This window comes from Opisthorchis viverrini (genome assembly GCF_000715545.1).
Source record: "Opisthorchis viverrini unplaced genomic scaffold opera_v5_138, whole genome shotgun sequence".
Lineage (NCBI taxonomy): Eukaryota > Metazoa > Platyhelminthes > Trematoda > Opisthorchiida > Opisthorchiidae > Opisthorchis > Opisthorchis viverrini.
Genome location: NW_008751794.1, coordinates 854,263 through 878,552, shown reverse-complemented (window position 1 = coordinate 878,552; position 24,290 = coordinate 854,263). Strand labels below are relative to the sequence as shown.

General features: G+C 39.7%; 2 protein-coding genes across 2 annotated transcripts in view; one reads left to right on the top strand and one right to left on the bottom strand.

The window, feature by feature from the left end:
* The window catches only part of T265_06583 (hypothetical protein), a gene marked incomplete at both ends in the record, with an annotated part of 32,067 nt that extends 15,635 nt beyond the window's left edge, over nt 1-16,432 (top strand). Inside the window, one exon of the mRNA XM_009171886.1 lies at nt 16,274-16,432. Within this exon, the coding sequence (XP_009170150.1) occupies nt 16,274-16,432 (159 nt within the window). The remainder of the gene's footprint in view (nt 1-16,273) is intronic.
* The window catches only part of T265_06584 (hypothetical protein), a gene marked incomplete at both ends in the record, with an annotated part of 71,637 nt that overhangs the window by 43,548 nt on the left and 3,799 nt on the right, over nt 1-24,290 (bottom strand). Inside the window, 3 exons of the mRNA XM_009171887.1 lie at nt 6,213-6,273; nt 17,118-17,392; nt 23,588-24,227. Coding sequence (XP_009170151.1) covers nt 6,213-6,273; nt 17,118-17,392; nt 23,588-24,227 — 976 coding nt within the window. The remainder of the gene's footprint in view (nt 1-6,212; nt 6,274-17,117; nt 17,393-23,587; nt 24,228-24,290) is intronic.

The window sequence follows — 24,290 nt, the reverse complement described above, 5'->3', positions numbered from 1 at the left end:
TGATTTTGTTCATGAAATTTTGCTGCGAAAAAGCCACTTCCTTTTATACTTATTGCCAAGAGGGTTATAACAGACCATTATTTGGCTTGTCATAAGTGGAAGAATTCCAGGATTGCGGGTGATGCTAGTTGTTCCGACTTTTGGCGTTTTCCTGGATGCCCTTCGGGTGCGATGTTTTGGCTAACGCAAAATATAACTGACCGGGATTCCACTTTCTGATCAATTTTCATGTGCAACCAAATGATGTCAAAGGAAGAAAGCTTGTCTTCCACGAGACGAGCAAATATTTCCGCACTGGTTACAAGAATTTTTATTTTTCTCAGCCGGTCTGGTTTCTTAGGTGGCTGCAGATAGATTAGACAAGCAATCGCTGAAGTCTTTACTCCCATCTTGGAACAGTTCCGGGGATACATTGTTAGGACCAGGTGCTCTGTTACGCAAGAGAGGACGTTTCTGACCATATACATGCACCAACTGTCTAAAGGAAGCTGCCAAAAAAGTGAGCCCCGGTACTGTGCATGAAGTGGAAAATTTTTCTCCAGTAGTAATTAACATCTATTATTGGGCAGTTTACAGAGACTCCAGATGACGATTTTGATAAGTCGTTCAAACTCCGAGACCTACTTGGCTCTACATTGAAAACCGTCCCATCCGCACAATAATTGACCAGAAAATCGAAGAGAGGAGTGGTCGGAAGACCGCAGCCTTGGAATCCTGACCTGGAGACTGATAGTTATTCATCTACCGGTAACTGATGGAAATGTGACGGTTGTGGCTTGTAGGTAGCACGTGGTTTTGCGGCACCATGTCCTAAGACGCCCTCAATTATTTCGACTGCCAGTGCCACAAAAAAAACCCTGCATTCTGTTCATAGCTAATCAACTCATTGCCTAATATTTGAGCGAACCCTGTGCAGTCCAGCACCGCCTCTCAAAACGAGTCCTTAATGGGATAGGTTGTTCCAGTTTTGCATTCAGATATATGGCAGTCGCACCGATCTCTAAGTTTTATTCCACCGTATCAGAGCTACAGTCAGTGTACGCATAGAGGGAACGGGTGAACAGATACCAAACTTTGACTTGGCTTCCCGGTCGAGCAAGAATACTTCAGGCCTATCCTGCACTCTGAACATTCTTCTGAATTGCAAGCAATGAGATTGACGGGAGAGTTGTTCTGGAGAATGCAATTAAATCTGGAAATTCTGCTCATGATACGCAGCACGAATAAGTGCAAGCAGAATTCAGTGTGACAATAGGAGCTTACATCAGAGTGACAAATCTAAAAGGAAAAAGATAATCCTGGGGCTTCTGGCCTGAAGATTGTTCATAGGGTTGCTGAGGCTGTTGGCAGCGGGTGAGCCAATTACGTTGCGGCCGAGAGCGACAAAATACAAACGTGCCATTAGTACCAAATGTTAGTCCATCAAGCCTATACGATGTGACATTTCGAAATGGAGTGAAGTTTGGCTATGAAGGTAAGTGAACTGATCGACAAATTGATAATGGGCCCTCTTCATTATCATTTCTCAGCGGGTGTTCTAATCAAACGATAGTGGTAAACCGTAGACAATTTAATCTGAAGATAACTCATTTTTATAAAGTCCGACTTCGGAATGCCCGGTCCTTTATGAAGAGAATCAAATGCAAGCACAACAACACATTCACATACCAATCTGTTTTGAACGAATACTCACCGAAATCGAGTTAAATCTCTCGTTTGTGGTGTCCTTTTACGTAGTGCACCTCTTGCTTGCAATTATAACAGATTCAATAAAGTAAGTGAGGGAATGTGGTTGGGTCAGCTACTCTGCAATATTAAATCATAAATCCACTTTTAACAGATCGCTCAGATTACCTAAATGTACACGTTTATTTTTATTGATTAGGCGCCATTCCCAAATTTGTCCCTCTAGAGCTTCTTAGTCAGTGCGGTCGCGCCGAACAGATCTTTATTCATTTTTTGTGGCGAAGTGGATAGTGGTTTTGGCAAACACTTGCACGGGAAGTTCTGGTGAATAAACATGCATAGGAATTAAACATTATTTTGTTAACCAATAAAAGTAAATCAAGTTCATGGAAACACCATTGCAGGGTTTTATTCATCAAGTAACTTTATGCCAACTGATCGGTTCTACGTAGGAGTATTCTAGGTATGTTTTGTGAAAAATGTGGACAGTAGTATGGCCTTATCTGCTTGAAGTGGCCACATTGAGCAGAGGGCAGGCTTTATTTAATACTGTCCTGCCAGAGGGTATTTCATTGGTTGGGCTTGACAAAGCAATAAGTGCTTGTCGGAAAACACAACAGAATCGGAATTGCTTTACAACTCTTCTAAATTACTCGATGTATCAACTGGTGAACATTTCTGCGTTAAACAGAATTTGTCTTCTCCCAGTGTCGCGCCTCGATATGACGACAATTAGAGACCCAGGAGGGTTGGTGACGGAGCTTAGGTGACCGTCGTTGGACAATTACGAAACTCACTATGGTTAGGGGGCTATCTGCTGACTGGATTTAAAACACATAATCCAGCGAGGTAACGAACAGCTTAATACGTACGAGTCGAGTTTAAAAAAAATGACGCCAGGGTTTTGGCTACTGCTGAGCATTTGGACATAGACAGTTGCGTAACTTGTCATATTAACAACAATGCAACGTTTGAATTATGGTACCGACAAACCAAAGCCCACAAAAACTGTAGGTGTTGTACCGCTATGTTTCTACAAAGTTGCAGATGGGAAATTATGAATACACAAAGTATGTGACTCCAATGGCCGTTGACATTTATGAGAAGTAAAGAACAAATGTTTAGTGCTGACCCATAATTATTAGTGTTTCTCTAACACGAGAGCTGCATTTGCAACCTCCCGAATCAATCTTGTCTAGGTATAGCATGAAGGTTTGTGGAATCTAAGCAGAAAAATTCAGCCAAGTATATTAGTTAAGTCATGTGTAAAAAAATATTATTTGAGTTTTATTAACACAAATCATTTGCTTCAGATTAGGGATTGTTTTAATAAGATTGAAACCCATAATATTATGAACGCTTTCCAGGTATACCATTGTGACAAGCCCATGTAAGGCAGCAAAACTTGTATGGTTTATCGAACAATTAGCATTCAATACAACAACAATTTCGCGACGTGTGCAAGCTCATCTTGAACCACCATTGGAATTGTGTAGAGTAATTTCTACGAGCTCCCTTCAAAAGAAGAAGAGATCAACAGGCTCCAAGGCAGTACAGTCGATTCTGATTGTGCTCATTGGTAATTTCTAAAATAATTGCAATTGTAATGGTATGGGTAAATAAGGAAGATTGATAGAAGTGCGAATGGGTGACAAAATAGCCCTTTGATGAGGTTAGATGGAGAAAAATTGACATTATGTATGACATAAATTGTTAGGTGACCAAAAATATTTCGCCCTAATAAGATTGGCAGCTCACACTAGATGGACAAGGCCATGACAATAAATTTCATTGCGCACCATACATTTGACAGTACCTCCTACGATGTTGGTGCGCACCTAGTTATTTATATTTAAACCTGCTTCTAATCAGAATGGTAAGGCAGAATAATACGCGAGTTTCCGACCAAAGGAACCACAACGGCTTAATTGGTTGTTTTAATAAATCACCCTTAAAATGTTTGCTTTTAATCCAGCATGATATAACCACAAAACGCTTTGTTCTGTTTTCCCGAAAATCGATCACTTAAAAACGGAAACGAAAATTCCAACCGTGCTAAACGCTTCAGCAGTAAGGGCTTTAGTTCTGTGGAGGCACGCTTGATTCATCTTTGGCGCTTAAGTCTTAGAACCAAATAGCGCTTCGGGCAAATGAAGTTGGCGGATTAAAAAAAAGCCCAAATACATTTTGTGAGACTGTTTCTACCCAATCCGAGAATGGATAAGGATTGTTTCTATTTGAAAAGTGAAATGGAATTAGTCAACAAATGTTCATTAGTCCTGATCGCGCTTTGAGAATATAGTAGACGGTTGACGTTGGCGACTTGACTGCTGGCAAAAGCTGATGGCTCTTGTAAAATAGGGCAAAAACGTGTTCTTCAAACTAGTCCCGCCACATTTTTCGTGACAAATGCTAGGAACCCACCATAGAAGCAACATATTTACATATATTCTCAATGGACTGATATTACACAGGCAAAATCTTTGAAAGCAACCAGCCCAATGGGAGAATTCTTTTCAGAAATGCAGATTTGGGAAGCAATTTTTTACGCAAAATATTCTGTCCATTATAAATTTAACACAAAAATAACCAACCGATAAAATGAACTTTTTCACGTGGCCTACAGAAATGGCTCAGCAATGATTTTAGTGAAAATGTAAGCGTGCAATTACCGGTTTTCTTGAAAAATAATTGCGTCACTTCGATGTGGTAAAAAAGCTCGCACGTTTGGTTAATTTGATTAAGGAGTACGCATTACTGGAAAACTATAGAAATATAGTAGCAACAACTTTTTAACCAGGATATATTATTCATTTTTGATAAACCGGTGGGTGATTAGCGCTTTCTTCTCGCCTTCATTTAGTTAATTTTGATTCATGCAGCAAGACTTGTTCTCAAGTTGACTCATCCACTACAGGCAATATTTCCGGGTCATTCACTGACATTTTTATCCACCACAAGTACTAAACAAATATCAACGCTCTATAAATCTACTGATGTAACGTTTCTTCAGAGGTGAAAGCTTTGGCAGAATAAAGTTGAATCGTGTGTTCTAATTTTTCTCCAGCAAGCGGTATTCGTTCTTGTCTTACATATAAAATCTTTGTCTTTGTTATCAGAAAGAGGTGTTACTCGAATCCATAAGTTATCACGGGTTATTATCTAGTAGAAATATATGACTAGTTCGGAGGTTTTTGAAGGTCCCGCAATTGGTACTATCGGTTACGCCATAAACATAAGGGAGTGTGTATACGAACATGTCGAACGGACAAAATGAGCTAACAGCTGATGGATTTCAGTGAAAACTGTGACATTATCCTGGTAAAGACTGTTACCATTTTTACTCCGAACATACAAGAAAGTATAGTAAGCGCTTGGCACAAGGATCTAGAAATGAAGGCAAAGCCGTTAGTATAGTGAAGACCTTTCATAATCAAGCTAAATGTGCTCACAGCATGAAACAATCGCTGCCGTAGTTATCCAAACGGTGGTTTGTTTGTGTTAAAATCTAAATTTACCTTGTAACAAAATGAATTCAGATTGAATCCTGGGATCAGAGCGGCACAGTCATTCAACATGTGTAACGTATGATCACAGGACATTCTTCGTTATCTAATGGTTTGTATTTAATTGCTCACAATTCCTTCGACTGGTAGCCCAGAAAGAATATATGACGAATGAAAATATGAAGAACATATGGCTAATAAACCAGAGTAGTAAACCTACGCCATAATTGGAAGGTTATGGGCAAACATTCTAGTGTTCTCGACTTGCTTCTCTTCGGCTTCACCTAGATATGCAGCAAAGTGGCTCATCAACTTCATAGACTTCATAAGACTTCATTACATATCGAGTTATTTGTGCTTGCCACGACGAATGTTCAACGATCTAAAAACGTAGTTAACCCTCAGATGACTAAAATGACAATACGTGTTTCACGATTGGCAAGTGTGACGTTTTAAATATGATTGCTCTTACATCTTATGAGGCCAGCTCATCACAGGCTACTTTCCTATTGGTGGGCATCCCGCTCGTTTCCTTCGGAAATTTGTGTGACATAACTAGGAAGTCAAACACTTTCAGAAAGATTGATATACCTTCCATAACTTTTTTCCTCGGGTAAATCCGTCAAAACAAACGGCAAACTTTGCCGTATGGACAGCATGATTTTTACACATGTTTAGGGTTAGCACAAGCGAGATCGACAAATATTTAGGTGGAGGTTAATTGGTGCATACAAACGACATTGAGTGTTCGCAATACGTTTATCAATAACGATGCAATCTTTGTCTACCCACCGATTCGATCGTCTTTTTCGGCTAAACGTGTGCTTCGCAATGTGCGTTCACGTGTTTCGTTTCAGAAGTTTAAAGATCACGGCATTATACGCAAGATTTATTTTCGTGTCTAATTTTACGGCTAATAACTTAGCGAAGTATTTTATATTTCTACATAAAGCAGTCTGTTATATTTGTTTTTCGATATGGGATTGTCTTTCAATTTTGTCACACACATCGGACAATTACCGAAGCGCCTTTGGATCCGCGTTCCTAGAATTCAAGCCAAATCCTTCGTTAATGGTGCTCACTTAAAAAGAAGAAAAAACAGTCGGATTTGATAACTCTCTTCATGGACGTGCATCTGAATACATGCATCTAAATATTTGAACGATTGACGCTCACTAGTAGTAACAGTGGACGCAGCAATAAATATTTAAATAAACTGTTTCGCTAAAATCTTCCAACCTCATTCATTACGGAAGATTTATGGTCGAAATATTTCAGATCAAAGAGTAATACAATTATTGAGCAAACTGTTCGCAGTATTACAGCGAAGCAGAAGAATTCAAGCCAAATCCTTCGTTAATGGTGCTCACTTAAAAAGAAGAAAAAACAGTCGGATTTGATAACTCTCTTCATGGACGTGCATCTGAATACATGCATCTAAATATTTGAACGATTGACGCTCACTAGTAGTAACAGTGGACGCAGCAATAAATATTTAAATAAACTGTTTCGCTAAAATCTTCCAACCTCATTCATTACGGAAGATTTATGGTCGAAATATTTCAGATCAAAGAGTAATACAATTATTGAGCAAACTGTTCGCAGTATTACATACCTGCGAAGCAGAATGAATGCTCTTTGCCTAAAGGGCTAATCACCAGACAGACTGCTCCAGCTAATGCAGGCGAGCATTGGAATGCAAGCTAATAAGACATATAATGCCCACCCGAAGAGGATAATAATGATGCCGATATCTCATTGCTATACATTATCAGCCAAAAGAAAATAATGTGAACGCCGCATTAGATAAAATCTATCGAAAGCGAAATTGAGCCAAAAAATGACGAGGCTAAAGAAGAATTATTTTGCTTTTTTGAGGAATATTGGCCTCATAAATTTTCTCTCTACTCTGAGTCGTTTCATTTTGATATATAATCCTAAGTTTAACTCAGCTCATTTCTGCCGGTCTGACGTTTGTTTGGGCGGGTAAGTTTACCAATAAAGGCACCGCCGTTCAGATTGCTTGCACAAATATTCTGTCCATAACGAGGTTACGAACGACGTATGAACTTCCCTTCAGCCGGGCTGCACCTTGAGAAAGCACACACCAGTTACCAGCTCACGTCGCATATAAATTAGTTTCGAATTTCTGCGCAACGGTATCTTGCTCGAACCAGGGTCAAAACAGTCGACGAAATTATTCTGAGATTTTGAATTTTAATAACTTTTCGGAGGATGGACAAGCGAGTATCAAGTCAAATATTTAGAATTATGATGAAACTCGAAGACGAATAATATATTCAGTTCTCAATTTGGTGGTAAGGTGCATTCAATAATTGTATCGGTGATTTGTCACCAAACAGTTATCAAACACACCACCGCACATAGCTTCATTTATCAGCTGGTTTGAATTAAATAAAAAACAAGACTGTAAATAAAACAAATTGACGCTATTGCGTTTCCAAGGCCGCAAAAATGTTTGCAGTTTGCTTAGTTTGGACTACAAGCGGAATACAATTCAATTTTCTTTAAATCAAATTTTGCGCTGAAAGATATATTAACTCCGTTATTTGGTTAAAGGATGCCAACGCAATTAAAATGCAGTTCAGAAGAAAAATGCTGATTTTATAATAATACATGCATCTGGTTTTCAGAAGTCAACGCATTTTAGCTTTCCTCAGATGTTTCTCAATAGATCACATGCATTTGGCGATCTAACAATCCGTGTGGTCTTAATGTTGTGGGCCAATGACATAATTATGGTATGATGGTTATGGTTATGGTTATGGGTATGGTGTGTTAAGCTCGAAACTGTTCGGCAGTGAGCTGAGTATATCTCACTAATGTGACTCAGAATTATTTAGAGCTTAACGAAAAGTAACTTTAATTTATGAAAGTGGCTCACCAAGGGTAAATTGAACTGCACGAGACCGCTGGAGCGCAAGCAATGTTGAAGCTAGTGAACTAGTCTTGAACTTCGGTCAAACGCCTATGCTAGTGAATAGAAGCGATTGAGTAACACCCAAAGGTAATAATCAGCTTTGTGCATTCTATGAGACTTCTTCTACACACGCACTCAGCTGTTTTGTCACAGGCAACTGACAAACGACACGTTGCAACCACGGTCACCCAGAGTCCCACTCATTCATAAATCCCTCAGCAATTGGTTAATTTACGACAACTTCGAAAACATTGTCCACGTCGTGTGGACAATATTGCATTCGTGTGTGTTTGCAGCGCGAGTAGAATTTACAATATACAGTACAGGTTTTATTCCATCAATTAGATCAACCATGACAAGGGAGTAGGAGCACCCCAAACGACCACAGAGTTCATTAACAACGCAGGTGATGCCTAACTTACCAAACTAATTTTCCGCAACCACAAAATTAAACTGAATAGTCTATGAATATACTTTCTCAAAAAGAACAGCTGCAACATTGGGTTTCGTGCAGCGCATTATTCTCATAATCCTCAGTCATGCAGAATACGTTGGATATTGCTGCAGGACCTTTAAGCATACATTGAACGGAATTGTAGTCGAAGTTTTTATTTGAAATTCACATACCCAATTTCACTACGAAAATTAGTGAAATGATTACATTTTTCTGGTTACTCAATTGCCAATAAGTAACCCGTATATCGGAAAACGGGAGAAAGCAGGCTCGTACGTTAAAAAGCATAACCCACATAAGCGCCCAGTGTCCAGGTTGTGATGTTAGGGTTTTCTGTTGAGAAATCCGGATAACCAGCGCATACAGGTCCCAAGAGCGAGTTTTTCAACCTGTGCAAAGACGTGTTTGCTTATCAATTGTGACTTTATGCTGAACGCCATCAGGAACTTCTTCATGAGAGATGCACAAAATTATACAACCAACCTCACAGGTTTCTTAGTTTTCTGGTGGTCCACAATCAGGGAAGTGTGTTGCAATGCGTAAGAACTTACGGGGTTAAAAACAAAGTTTTTGGAGCACTTGACATAATTGATCTTTTAAAATATGATGTGGAAATATTTACCACCGACACCTGCCAGTGATTTTCTTATTACCTTGTCGGCATATGCTTGCATTCATCTTAATAAGACACACGTCTGCTTAAACTGCACTAGGTAGTAATATTTCATGCTTCGAGTTGAATCCTCCAAATCGTTTAACACAACAGTTTGTTTAATTAAACTTACACATTAGAGCACACAGAGGCTAAAATATGTAAAAATGCCACGATGCAACGGCCCACTTTTGTAGAACGAGCGAATAGCCGATCCCTGTACCCGAGATTTGTGGGTGCATGCTAACCAATAAAGCTTCACTGGAAATCTTTGGATTTAAATTCTTATGAATTTTTATTGGAATAACTGTGTATTAACTGTACTTAGGCAAACTTCGAAGTGAAACCAGCAGGCAAATCGACACAAATCACAATTTATGGGACCTAGTAAAGTGCCAAACACATGCGAATGGTCCAAAATCTGCCCAGACTTAATGTTGCAATATGCCCGAAAATCACCATTGGCAATACAAGATGCTCTTTTATGAAGTTCAACAGAAGAAATGCTGCAATAAATGGTCCTTAGACAACAAGAAGAATCTTTGACAAATGAAGCACGGTTATCAATTTCAGATACAGCATAAGTTTTTATTTTCCTAGATAAATCATGCATAACGAGTTTAAATCAAAAGTCTAAACAGATAAATTCAGGGCAATAAGTAGTATCTGCCATATAATCAGCTGTAAAACAAGGCACGTAATTTGGTGGCGGAATTCCTGGGGGAAAATTGCAAAATGTGCAACCTATAAATTTGCATAAAAAACAGTCATCTGACAAGAACGTAGTAAACAGTTAAGGCTGATGTAAATTGGCAATTTACTCAGAGCTAGACACATTAACACTAAAGAGTATTTCACATTTGGACTCAAGGTATGCCTAGTTTGATGCCGTACATATTATCAGCTATAAAACGTGCATTGAAATGTTTCCACACCAACACTATGCAAGCACACATCAATATTTCAACCTTTCATTTTGAGCTAGCCCGAAAGGTTAGTGGATGCCCATCCTTAAACACATTCAGATACAAAAAACCGGACGTTTGCAAATCTAAAACTGATAACATCTGTGGGGTTTGTGCGATACCTGTTGTTTTTATTCACATTACTCTTTCAAAGATTCGTATGCAGTTCCAAGCACTGCGCCTTCCCTCTCAATTTTAACGTTCTGTTTTTGCAATATTTATTCAAGCTTTGGCATCATCAACTGGATAGTGAAGCGATTCAGACAATTCAAGCCTGTACACTTAAATTACACTCAGGGTTAGTTGTTACTTAGAAGCAAACATATATCCCATAATGTTTTCTATAATACTCCGGTCTTAGTATTTTGGTTGCCTCCGCTCCGTTGATTTTAATGCTGTCCTTAAATTACCAATATACAATCGGTAAATGCTTTACTCATCGGTTTATTAATTGATGGCACGAAAAGCACGCAAAATGAGTGTGCATTTTTAAAGGTGTATTTTGTGGATCTTGTGCTTCTCAAAGTAACAATACTAAATGGCTACATACTTTATATAATCCCATTTGTGTACATAATAACGAAAACGTATGTAGATAAAAATTGTCAAATTTCTGAATTTGTATTTTCTCACAAGCCTCCTCATTAGATATCCCATATTCACCCTAACACAAGCTGCACAACTGTGTCATGCTCTTAAAGTTTAACTAAGAGTTCGTGTAGCGCGTTATCGTCTTTATCCATCTGAACTGTTTTTTTAGTGAAATGTTTAAAATACAATAATTCTAACTACGTAGGATATTTGCGTTACATTTTTTACCGTAAAATTGCTTCAGTTAGCTGAATATATCCTGGAATATTTGAAGTGAGTATCAATTTAGCCGTTTTGTTCTATTCTTTTTTCCTCCCGTTTCACCTCAGGTTGTTCTCAGGACAGTAATGTAGCCTGAACAGTTCGTGGATAAGGAAGACATCTGAAGGCGCAATATTCTCTTCTTGTTCAAATTTCTAATTATTCTACATATCAAAGTGGACACTGAGAGTTGACATTTTGCCTCCGTCTTCAAGGATCCATTTTTGTGGTCATTTTCTTATGCACCCCATACACAGTAAACAGCCTGGTCACAACCGTTACTGCATTTGCCTTTATTAAAGGTAATGTGGTATTTTCCTGCACAAGTTTACTTTTCGGGAAGATCGTAAATTTTACTAACATAAACTTGCCCGCCACAAAGTTTCAGGAGTTTGATTTGTGTGAAAAAATATGTTATGCGGATGTGGTAAATAAGCCAGTCCATATATCTTGATAAACTTTTCTAATAAACTCAATTGCACTAGCTTTAAAATCACCACTCCGTCTTCCGGTTGTTCTTAAAGGGATACGCTGCTTTGGAACTTCTTAAAGCCTCGCTGACTGCTTCTTCCAGTGACTTCCATAAGAATGAAACAATTGCGCAACTGTTTCCGAATTCTATGCATCGATCCTACTAGCCCTAGTCAACAGCCCGATAGGAGACAGCAAATTTTGGTTTGAAAGCATATTTTTTATATCTGTTGAAAACCCGAACGCATAGTACCGGCAAGTTAACATGATCCAAAGCGGACTGGAGAATCCCACTGCAGTTCAGTCCAATGGGACATTTCCGTGAATTTGCGCACAGGTCACACGAAAATCTCCAGAGGGATGTAACGACTTATGGTCTCGTCCATAGCGATTTCCGTAAAATTTGCGCTTGGAAGTTGAAAGCATATTAAGTTAGTGCGAGGCACGCACGCGCCTTAGTAGGTGAAATCACTTTCTGGTACATGCTAGTTTGTTCACTAATGCTTGTGGATAACTTGCGTGTACAAAATCCAAAACATTGATTGACTTGCTTGCTTAATGCATTGCCAGCGCAATGCGTGTGTTCCGCAATAGTCAATTATTCGAGCAGTATTGGAACAAATACATGAGAAAACGTGCCTGAATATATCGGCAAGTTCTCCCATTTGTGGACATATTTTGACGGTCAAATTGTGTCCCATAAATTACTCTAGCTATACAACGCAACGGACGTGGAACAAACATATTCTTGACTCAATTTGTTTGTTAGGTTAAACAAGTTTACGACAGGAGTCTGATGAATTCTAACTAAATTGATAAAAAATGTATCTAAGCACTCAACTACAGACTTTGAGTGACGCATATTCATGAAAGGTCTGGTAAAAAAAGAAATCCACAACTAATTCATTCAACGTGACAATATAGAATACTAAGCTTTGAAAAAGTAGGTTGATGCCATTTTTTCTTTGTTTGTGAGTAAATGTACAGAAGAATGCATAGAATTACCGAGCCCGCCGCTTGCACAGGGAAACAGGCTGTGGTGTGATTTTGTTTGAGGTAGCTGCACCCCAAGACAGATTCCAAGAGAGGGTGCTTCGATCGCCAGCCATCAATAATGATACATTCAGTCGTTGTGCAAATAATCCGCGTAGGGATATTATGACTCTCAAGCGTAACATACTGCACATTCCAGAGAAAATGCAAATAAAGACAGCAGGCTCATGCGTGATAGAATTGAAAGATTTATTGAAATGCAGGGAAATCATCAGGGGTAAACCTGTTACTCCAAGACACCTGGACCAAGAACTGTAGAACAAACAGTGCCTTCCAGTCTACATTGTTTGAATAATCACCTCTAGCTAAACATTTATGTCAATATCGGTTCACCAAAATGTGTCATTTTATTACACATCCCTGGATCTGTGTCACGACGCTTAGTTTGTCAACGAAACCTGCAACATCAAATAAGCAATGTTTTCTTCACCTGCATGACGAGATTTTCATTCTACATTCTATTCTTAAATCAACTACTTTTACTCTTGTTCAGTTATGGGGGGCCACCATACAAAGAAATTCCAAGAAATGTTAGTAGAGTAGCACCAGTAGTACCGTGTCGCGTCGTAACCCCGTTTCATTCTTTAACCCACAAACATGAGCAGAACCGGCCAAACGTAATTTCGCACACGTGTCTCAAACCGCGGCAGCGAAACGTACGAGTCCACATGCATCTCCAAACAAGTCACTGAATTTTGGCACCCACATACAATGCGAATCTCAACTACTAACTGAAAAGTGCCCGTTGTCTTCGCACGTTCTCTGATTACTGCTGCAAATTCTGTCCATAATGGAGTGAATTTTACCAAGAGATATCACATCCCACATCTATTCAAGGTCAGCATACAGCCATGGATGCATAAATGACAGTTGTAAGGTAGTTTGTGATATTGCAGATAATTTCTATCCACCTGAAATGAAACCGTAACATTTGCACATCAGGTAAGATATTCCTACCAAATCAAGTGTAAAGATAACGAAATGCTCGATTTAGCGAGCTATTTGATAATTTTAAACTTTGGGCGAATCAGTCGAGTAAACTTCACGCTTGCGAATTTTGGTACACTCGTATACATCTCGTTTGATTTGCAACAAATTCCGGAAGTACATTGTCCATTGGTGGAATATTCAAAGCTTATGGGCTCACAAGGGATTCTAGCTATTTAAAGCCGGACAACGCAATCGACTGCGAATCGCGAGTATGTAAATCGAGCAGAATCATCCCCTGTAACACTTCAGTATGGCGTAGTTTACCAAGTAAGATAAACACTTTTGACAGAATGTAACCACTCATATATATATATATATATATATATATATTCACATAACCTAGCAAAGAAATTCTATAGGCTGGTTGTCTTTCTTCCTGTAACGGAGCCCCCAGTGAAAAGCAAATAGACAGCTTCATAGCACAGAAATACTTCATTTCAAGATGTCAACTCATTAGGAGTGAAACCGTGAATGAACAATCCATTTCTTTTTATCACCGCCAATGTAGAAGCAGCTCGTTAATAGGGGCTGTTTCAAAGTCGCAATGATAAGGCCTATCAAGCACACTCCAGAGGGAGGATACATAAGGCATATGAGTTTTCAGCCAACTATTAAGGACTGGAATCCAACCGTGATCACCGGTAGCTACCTCACTCTATTCGGCAGCATAGCGCTGCAGACAGTGCTGCAGGGACACGTGTGTTCTGAATTGACACACTGAAATTAGAACATTTGTTTCTATTAACCATTCAGGATTCAGATTATATATATATATATTCACAAATTTAGCAATGTGAACCGAACTTCAAGAAAAGACTCACTCACCGACTGGATTTAACTGCATTCGCATACGGCTGCCACTCGGGGGAGGGGGAGTATGCACTTATAAGAAACAGACGCACCTTATTTTCCCACACCCCATAGCACACCACCATGACTTTCGTCATGCAGGGGACCGAAGGGTATTCTAACTAGCATGACTCCGCCGACATAATATCCGGATTATGTCCACAGAATGGAAGCGAATTGGTCACTTTGATGTTGGTGAGCATCCCAGGATCCTCTCTAAACTTTCACATGTTTTACACTCTAAAAGTAAGTTTAGTTATCCACCAAGGCGTACAGAACACCGATCGACTTAATAATGAGATAAATCTACACTGATCTGTAAATGTGAGTAAATGGTGCTCAGAGACATAGCACTGCAGTATTGAGTTATTTGGCGACATGATATTCCAAAAATATGGCAGATACGTTTAACATTACAAATATTTATGTTTAAATAACCCAATAAACGTTTGCAATAATTAGAAACTCTAGAACAAGTCAAATGAAAAATACGGGTGTGTTGAATATCGTCCGTCCTGGGGTACTTGCGGTTAAGGTATGAAAATTTGCTTGGCTGGATTGAAAGTAGCCTTTCCTGAGACCACGTGATATATCAAATGAGGATCAGCAAAGAGCTTTAACTGAATTTTGAATTTCCAATCCATCTAAAGGGGGTATCGGTATCTTTCAGTTGGAGACGCAAAATCGATTAGTTAAGGTACCTTTTATTTCGTTGGTTGGTTTGCGCAGTTGGTTTGAGACGATTGACAGTTTAAAGCTTCCAGACGGTGAATTAGAATGTGTCCATCTTCAGCTATGTTGGAAAAAGTTGTTTATACTTTTGTAGCATGTGAAACAACCATTTTCGGAATTTGTTGACACGTCGCATCCGCATGGGATGCATATTTGCTTACAATCACCACCACGAACCCTTCCTTTTACATGCGCTTTGAATTTTCGAAGTTTCGTTGCCCATTACTTATTTTCGTGAACAACCAGCATAATCATTTTTGGCATGCCTCGGTTGCGTTTTAGTGACCTAAATGTTTTGCAACTTTGTATTATTTTTAATTTGCGGTCTAGGACTTGATGCAAAACCAGTGTTGTAATCACATTAGACTCGCGCATCACTATTGTAATGTGCTGCGTTTCCGGACCAGCTCAGTGACACCACAGTTCAACATTAATTTGTCCTTGTTACCAGGATGTTCATCGGTGGGTCTGATTTTTTTAATATTACTATGTAACTTGGGGCAGCATCATGCCCATTTGTATCGCAATTTGATGACTGAAAATGAAACCAAAGGAGCTAGTTATATTATCAGCCCCACCTCAATATCGGCTTACCAAATCTGGTGTATTTGCAATAAAAATGGTTGCCTCCAATTCTGTTAGTTCAGAAAAAAATTCGCTTGGCACAGACCAACAAAATAACAGTTCGAAGTTATCGGTAGGTGGACTAGTTTATTTTGAAAGACCGAAATTGGTTGCCATATATTTGGTAACCGTACTGCGGGATATCAACTCAGGATGGGATTCCTCGAATTTGCGAAATGTTTGATGCAGTAACGACGAATCAACTAAACCTTATTTTCAGAGAAAAAGCTCCGAAATAATTCTTCAATTGTGAAGTGACGTTTCACCTGGTGGTTCGGTGTTCCTCCAAAATTTTGTCTGTGGTATACCTAAACGTTACTTTAATACAAAACTGTTCACGATTAGCAAAGGTATTTGTTGTGCAAGAAGACGAATGTTTCCTATTTCCTAAAGCGGGGAAAATTTAGATTTTATGGTTGGAATTAAAAGGTGTTGACAAACGTTTTTACAGGAATTGAACGGGCTTAGCATTTTTTTCATCCGCATTTTTTTCTACAGCTAGCACTTTTTGAGCGTGAACATGATTGTCGAAGAATGGTCATGGGAAGGGGTTACATTGGAATCCCGAGGAATATGCGAATCATTTCAAGATTCGGTGGTATAAATGCATCCGATCCAGTGCGAATACTCAATGCTTCACCGGAAAACAGCTATTAACCCACTGTCCATATATGAAAAGTTGTGTTGCTTTAAACCACTACCAAGAAACTACGCATGCTGTTCATTAAAACACGCACCGGATTAATGAAACTCTTCACGAATAATAACACAAATTTTTCGAGGCAAGTGGTATTATGTTGTACTATTAGGGCCCAACCTGCACTCATGTTGATTGCTTCTTAACCTCAGACTAAACGTTTAGTACGTTCCGTAATCTGGCATGAACTATAAAGTTATGTAACTCCGTACAAAAATGTTTTGGTTATTCAGGCTTATTCCACTTTTTAGAGGAAACTGTCAACCAGAATCACCGAACACAAGCTCGCCACCAAGAGACATGACCAACTCTCTCAGCCCTGCACACGAAGATGGGGAAGGACACCATTTCGATTGGAATAACGTCAGAATACTGGGCCAGGCAAGAACAAAGAAAGAACGCAAGTTCATGGAGGCGTGGTACTCCACTGGTTGAGCAATAGACAGGCACATTGAGGTTGATCATGCCTACCAGCCTCTTGGGACAAAGGAAACCCAGAACCACAGAACCCGAGGCCGAAAAAGGACTCAAAGAAGAAATCAATAGAACAGCAGGCTACTAAAAATAGGAGGCACGCCACAAACCAACAGAGGCCAACCACGACGCAATACAGATCAAGAGCGGGTTAATCAGAATCCAGGTTACAGCGCAAAGGCTGCTCTTTGTAGACTATATAAACGCAGGCACGAAGAGAGGAACTACCCAACCAACAGCGCACTGAAGATGTCTCCTCGATTGGTGACGAAACGTTTGCAAACCAATTGCCAAGCTCGGCGAACTGATCAACAGCCACCTGATCAATTACCGAACAACTTGTCAAATGAATACACATTTTCTTAAAACGTCGATGTTTGGATAACAGTGTTATTACGTCAAAGACCGCCGCCTTTAATGACACGATCGCACTACAATCCGTAATGCTTACAATAAAGTATAAAATAGGACCCTACAGATATTTTAAGGTGTCCTGTCTCCATTTCTTAAAAACGACATGGAACAGTACTGATTAAATATATGAGAAAATGACAGCCCGTAGAGTGATTCACCTGGGTATCCTAGTTCCTAAAAACGGACCGTAGAGGTGAATTGGCAAATATCAAATGATAATCATAAGACAGATCTTAGAACTTGTGGGGTCACTACAAATGTAGGCAATTTAGAAGGCATCAGCGAAGTAACTGCGGACCTTTGTCTTGGAGCGAATGAGAAACACACAATCACCCGTATGTAATTTGGAGACTACCGAGGGCCTCAATCTGCTCGAAGTTGACGCTACGAGGCTGCTGCCAAAACATCCAAACTTTAGACTGTAGATTATGTAATCTCAATTGTCACTTACGCAAGCGATTGATTTGGCTTTCGCAAAAAAGTTAGCTTGCATTGATAATTACCCCATTCAATGATAATAATCATATATTATGAACTGAAAATACTTTGCAATGCACCTTATTGGGGAGCTACATGTTTTCACCCGAAAGTCATTCACAACAAAATGACGACAAATGATCTCTGAGGTTAGTTTGCAGATCCTGGGCATGAATGAAACGGAGAATGACAACGATCTATCGACTCAAAATTGGCGTTGTCCCATTGTGCGGGAAATAACTTTGCGAACTATTATTATATGGCACAATATTATGAGCTACAAGTCCACTAGTTGCAGTCAAAAACTGAGCACGCTGGGCAAACAAAATCCACTAAAATTGCAATTTTCCAAAAATATTTGTATGGTCCGGTGAATTTTTAAAAAATTCCACTTGGTCTTAGGGCAATTTTAATAATCAGTCGGAGAACGTAAAAGTGACATGCATCAACAGCATGGACCAAGCATGGCCGGTGCCTAATTCTAGGGCAATCCAGTCGGCTTTCTTTGTGCACTTAAGCTGAGTTAGTGTCTATTGTTCAGCCGGACCTTACTGTAAGCCCGAAATAGGTTTCACATTACTCACTGAACGCCTAATCTCCGGATTCTGGCCTAGAAGCTGTGGATAGATTGTTTCGCGATCGAGTTTCGGGCCGGAAATTGTTGAATAATGCTCGGTCATTTAATGGTATCACTCAATTTTCAGGGTAAACAGTGTGACACGCGTTTGCGCGAATTCATACTTGCCCTGACAAAGTTGGTTTCAGCACATTTCCATGTGCACTCATATGCAATAGATAGCACAAAATATTTGTGTATGCTTAAAGTCATCTTCTGGGCTTTTTATGATGACAATTTCCAAAACGATTAGAAAGCTAATAACTTTTGCCTTAAAAGCTCCTGGTATTCGGATATAGATTGCTTGCATGATTGTGTATGTTTTCGGTGTTCATGCTTCACAAAATAAAGTGCAATTTGAAAATATTTGCCGATTTATAATTGAAGTATTGTAAGAGGTCTCTGTTTCAATCATGTATGCAAGTATTTACGCTAGTGAGGGGGCTCAGAGGATAACCCATTATCCTGCCTACATCTATTGGGCAGCTTCTTCAAATCCAAAGCGACTATTTTCCGTATATAGAAAAATCAGCATTCTCAGATTTTGGTTACTAGTGGAGCCGTACGCATAATGTACAATCTTGTAGGATAAGCATCGTCAGATAGAGAGATGATATCAAAAATCTTATCCATGGGGTTCTCACGCAGCAGTATGCAAATAACTATCTATTACACGTGTGTCCCCAAGACTGTTCTTACGTGAGTTCGTAAGATGTATTATTTTGATGCCAGGTCGAATCACATTCAACCTGTTCCGTTTTCCCCGGTCTGGTTTTGGAAAATATTCAAGGTGTGATGGTATTTCAGGAATCAGGCCATTGTCTGAATACAGGCGTACTCGCTAGAACCACTCATGCAACCGATTTCTTTTTCTTGCATCTATTTGCTAGTCGCGGTGAAAATACTTGTTTCATCAGTGTATCAAACTGAGCCAATGACTCTATGAATTTTGGTCAAAAAGTTTTGGTCATGAATACTTCTAACAAGGAATAACAGTTGTTCCCAGATCCTGCAAACACCTACATCTGGGAAAATTATCATAATAAATAATGATAATAATGATAACAACAATAATAATAATTAATGATAATAATAAAGGGCATCCAAAAAGTCTAAACAACAGGGCAGGTGCAACTGGCATCATGTGTGCACAATCAAATGTTGCGTAATATAATGCTGGTTGGAGATTATGAACCAAAATATAAAGCGTACACAATTAATATGTTCGTGATCTGTAGGACATTCGAATAATCGGTGGTGTGCGTGTGGTTGACCGGCAAATATACCGTAGCGCAAAAGTACGCGGACTCAGCGAAGTTAATTGACACAATGCGTATGTCATTTGTCAACGCAGGCCTTCGAGTCCCGCTTGCAGCCAAGTGGAAATCAGGCGTCATCAATTGCACTCAGTTACGATTATGATGGTTTGAAAAACATAAGCTATACGAAGTGAATAGGTGGACAAATCTTCTGAAAGTCATTTGCAATGATATAGGAAATTCAAATATGACACAGAAGAGAGGAAGACAAAAATGTTAATAAAGTGCGAAACTTGGAGGAATAAAAACAGCCTGAGGTGGCAATTCTTCAGTTCACAGATCTCTGGAGCATTTAATTTGTTGGGCATAAACTGATCGTGGTGACTTCACTGGTTGATACTGTTACCACTTCAGCGTATCACACATTCTTTGCCGACAATCTTACTCTCGCTGGCTTTATTCTGGCTACATAAAAATAACTTGAGATTGTTTAATTTTTTTCGTGAAAAGCGCCGCAACAGCTCACTCCACGTGACGTTCATCAAGTCTATTGAGGCGTGAGCGTATCCAGAAATACTTATTTTTCGAGTACCCTATGAAATAGCAAAATGGCAAAGATGTGTTATTAAATTATCATCCTTGCGCAATACTCGAAAACCTCCTGGCACAAATTTAATTAGGGATTCCTTACGACAACTGAACATTCCTTCTTACTGGCAGCTTACAACTCCGTAGCTTGTTTTGCAGCGCAGCTATGGTCTAATAGATTTAGAATTTGATGAGAAAGTATTGACTGCCCGGTCAATATACGGACACCAGGGTTCTGGATGACTGGACGAAAATAAATGCCACACAGGATATTTTGAGATTGAAAAAAATTACAGGGAAATTAGTGGGAGTTAGTCAAATTCTGCAGAATACCCTTCCCGCTAAATATGTCGGATTTGAACAATAAAATCTTCCAGACTATTCAGACTACAAAGTCATCTGTCGCGCCATGCGAATTGCTGGGATTGTTACGCAATAATTCCTAATAACAACTGACTTGATCTTCCATCTGAGTGATGGGTGACATCACAAGAGACAACTTTGGGATATTTGTTTTGGAACCTCAGAAATGGGTTTTTAACTGATTTATAACCGGTCCTTCTACATTATTGTAAAGTTAACTAGATATGTTTAAGGTCGTAGACGCATTCGCATATGAAAATGGTGGTAAAATACGACTCGTACAAATCCCCTCTCATAGTGTCTACCACCTAATTCTACGCGTTTTTGGTGACATATATATTCCGTGGTTATGCCGCCATTCCATTGTAGTCGTAAAAATGATCGCATAATCGAGATGTGTCGTGATGTTTTACACGATATCTTTTCATCCGATTTGTAAAAAGGGTGCCCAACTAAGTGAGAGTTTTTTTTGTGTGGACGCCTTTGATGTTACCGCCGAACAGTAGTTCAGGTCCAGGAAACAGGACACACTCCTTTCTGCATTCTTCTATTTTATTTCATGAGGACTTAGAAAACAACAGATGATTTTGAAGTGCGCAATGTTTTGCTTTCGAAAATACTCATACAAAAATCGATGTATGAGAAGCAGAGGTACATGGTTCGGTGGATACTGACTCATAGATACCCGAAGATAATGCCTTAAAGATCAATGAATGGACAGCGGAAATACCTTGGTACGCCACTCCGGACTACAAAAGACTACGGTGAACTTAGCTGAGCTAATTACGCACACATACAAAGAGTATGGGGCAGTGCACATCCGGAAGCAGAAAAAAATCACGAAGTTACATCCATTTTGTTCGAACGCATAAAACAGCTCCATCAAGTCCTTGGTGGACACGTTTCTATTCTTGTCGGTTGTCACCCGCGAAACTGGGACGGATTAATAAGAACTGCGAGTGTTGACTTCTTAATATAAGCACTGCTTCGGTAGATTTGGGTAGAAGGGGCAAAGTGGATGCATTTATCAATGCGCTTGAATACTAAGGCATTCCTGAATGCTTTAATGAACGATGAGAACTGTTTCAATGGCTGGACTTTGAATAGGCCAGCGGAATAGGCCGGAGAATAAAAGGGGAAAAATCTAATTCAGCGGGGAGAAAAAGTAGAATATCTAAAAAGATGTTTAGTAGAGAATTCAAAGAAGGGATAGGGCCGTCACTCAAAGGGTATAGAGGCAAAATCGTCCGATTTGTGGAAAATACATGAAGCGACCAACTGGAGCTGCTAGATAAGATATCCCATGGGTTTGTCACACTATTATGCCTAGAAAAATACTGGTAGATCGAGTGTGCTCATTTTTAATGATCACCAATCAATTTATATCCCATAATCCTCAGCACCTAGGTGGTTTCCAGAAAGCGATTGAGCGCACTGATTTCAATGAACTTGCTGCAGCTCTCGTTAGGACAATCGTCTCCTCAATTCTCCGACATCTGTCCCTCCGAAATCCTTACACCTGGTCAATTATCCTCCACCGTCCGCCGAACGACGTATTCTGGATTAATTGCCGCTATTGCATCACTGATCTCATGTACCAGATAGGCTATCATGCATCAAGTGTATATTTTAATGAAATATATGAGGCACATGACACATTCTTTTCGAATGAAATTCCATAATTTTTAATTCCATTTGTGTTTTAACTGAGGAAATCTCTGTTACGTAGATACTGACAAACTTCAAATAACAAGCGACCGAGGGACTGTCATACGGAGTTATTCTCTACTATTGTTAAGTTTCTAGTTAGTTGCTTCCGTCTGAGATACATCAAAGCTACTTGTTGGCAGATAAATCCACGATTTCCGAACAAAAGTTCCACTTAGAAACTAACTTCTCCGTATGCCAACCCCTAGCGGATCTTCGTATTAACCAGCCCTGTTAGCTGCGTATGCACCAGTTTGTTATGATGGCTCCCCCATGGTAATTATATTTTTGAAAGTTTCACCGGGTTGACAGCAAGATGCCTAATACGAGATAATTAGAGCTTCGAATCGCAGTTTTCGCATTTTCTAATGATCCACTTTTAAGATAGTCACAACATTGATGTTTTTTTGGAATCTAAGTGAATCAATGAAATCGTCGCACATAAATTTGCTGCTTGGCATCTACGTTTGTATGATTCATGTGCTCAATAAATCCTTTCTTCATCTTAAATGAGGTCCAGCGACCACATTCCAGTTTGAACGAAGTAAATACAAATTTCATCTGCAAGATGACATTATGCTATCATCAATACAATACAAACGATTAAAAATGAGGGGAAAATGGTGAAAAAATAATCAACGCATCGTCAGTTACCCGTGGTCTATGGGGATCTGGTAAATCAATTAAGACATGCGATCAAAGAATTCACGAGGTATATATCAACGATGGCGAGCTGGAAGGAGGCATGAGGTATGCTACCGGTTGAACTGTCCAAACTTTCTTCAGTTTGCGGGTCTTCAGCTTCACTAATTGACCTGTGGTTAGTGGCAGTTGTTATCGGCAAACTATGGTATGGTGTTTCGGCTGGAGTGTCTGAGGGATTTGGTGCATTGTGCAACGCGGGATCTGCAGTTTGTGTGTCTGTCAAAATCAAAGATTGTGATTTTTGGGTGGCTGTCGAGCTTGAACTTTCCATTGGTTCCCGTGTTTCAACGTTACCGGATTGGTTGGCTTCACTGGTATCCTCGCTAATCCATGTTGCCGGCATACGGGCTGCTGGTTCAGTCGGATTAGAGGTAAACTGTTGTGTGTTAGCCATCGTTGAATCTATGCTTTTGGACTCTGTCACATCCCTAGACTCAGATTCAGGCAGCATATCTTCACTTGAACTGTCCAAACTTTCTTCAGTTTGCGGGTCTTCAGCTTCACTAATTGACCTGTGGTTAGTGGCAGTTGTTATCGGCAAACTATGGTATGGTGTTTCGGCTGGAGTGTCTGAGGGATTTGGTGCATTGTGCAACGCGGGATCTGCAGTTTGTGTGTCTGTCAAAATCAAAGATTGTGATTTTTGGGTGGCTGTCGAGCTTGAACTTTCCATTGGTTCCCGTGTTTCAACGTTACCGGATTGGTTGGCTTCACTGGTATCCTCGCTAATCCATGTTGCCGGCATACGGGCTGCTGGTTCAGTCGGATTAGAGGTAAACTGTTGTGTGTTAGCCATCGTTGAATCTATGCTTTTGGACTCTGTCACATCCCTAGACTCAGATTCAGGCAGCATATCTTCACTTGAACTGTCCAAACTTTCTTCAGTTAGCGGGCTTTCTTCTTCACTAAATAGGCTATATGTAAAGCTGGTGGTCATCGGCGAATTAGAATCCTGTGTTTCAGTTGGAATGTCAGAAGGATTTCGTTCACTAATCAACGATTGATCTGCAGTTTGGCTGTCTGTCAAAGTCGGAGGGTGTGGTTTTTGAGAGGCCGAGCTTGAACTTTCTATTGTTTCCTGTGTTTCAGCGTTCTCAGATCGAATGGTTTCACTGATATCCTCGCTAATCCAAGCTTCCGACATATCGGTTACTGGTTCAGTCGGATAATAGATCGACCACTGCGTTGTAGACATCGTTGAAGCTATGCTTTTGG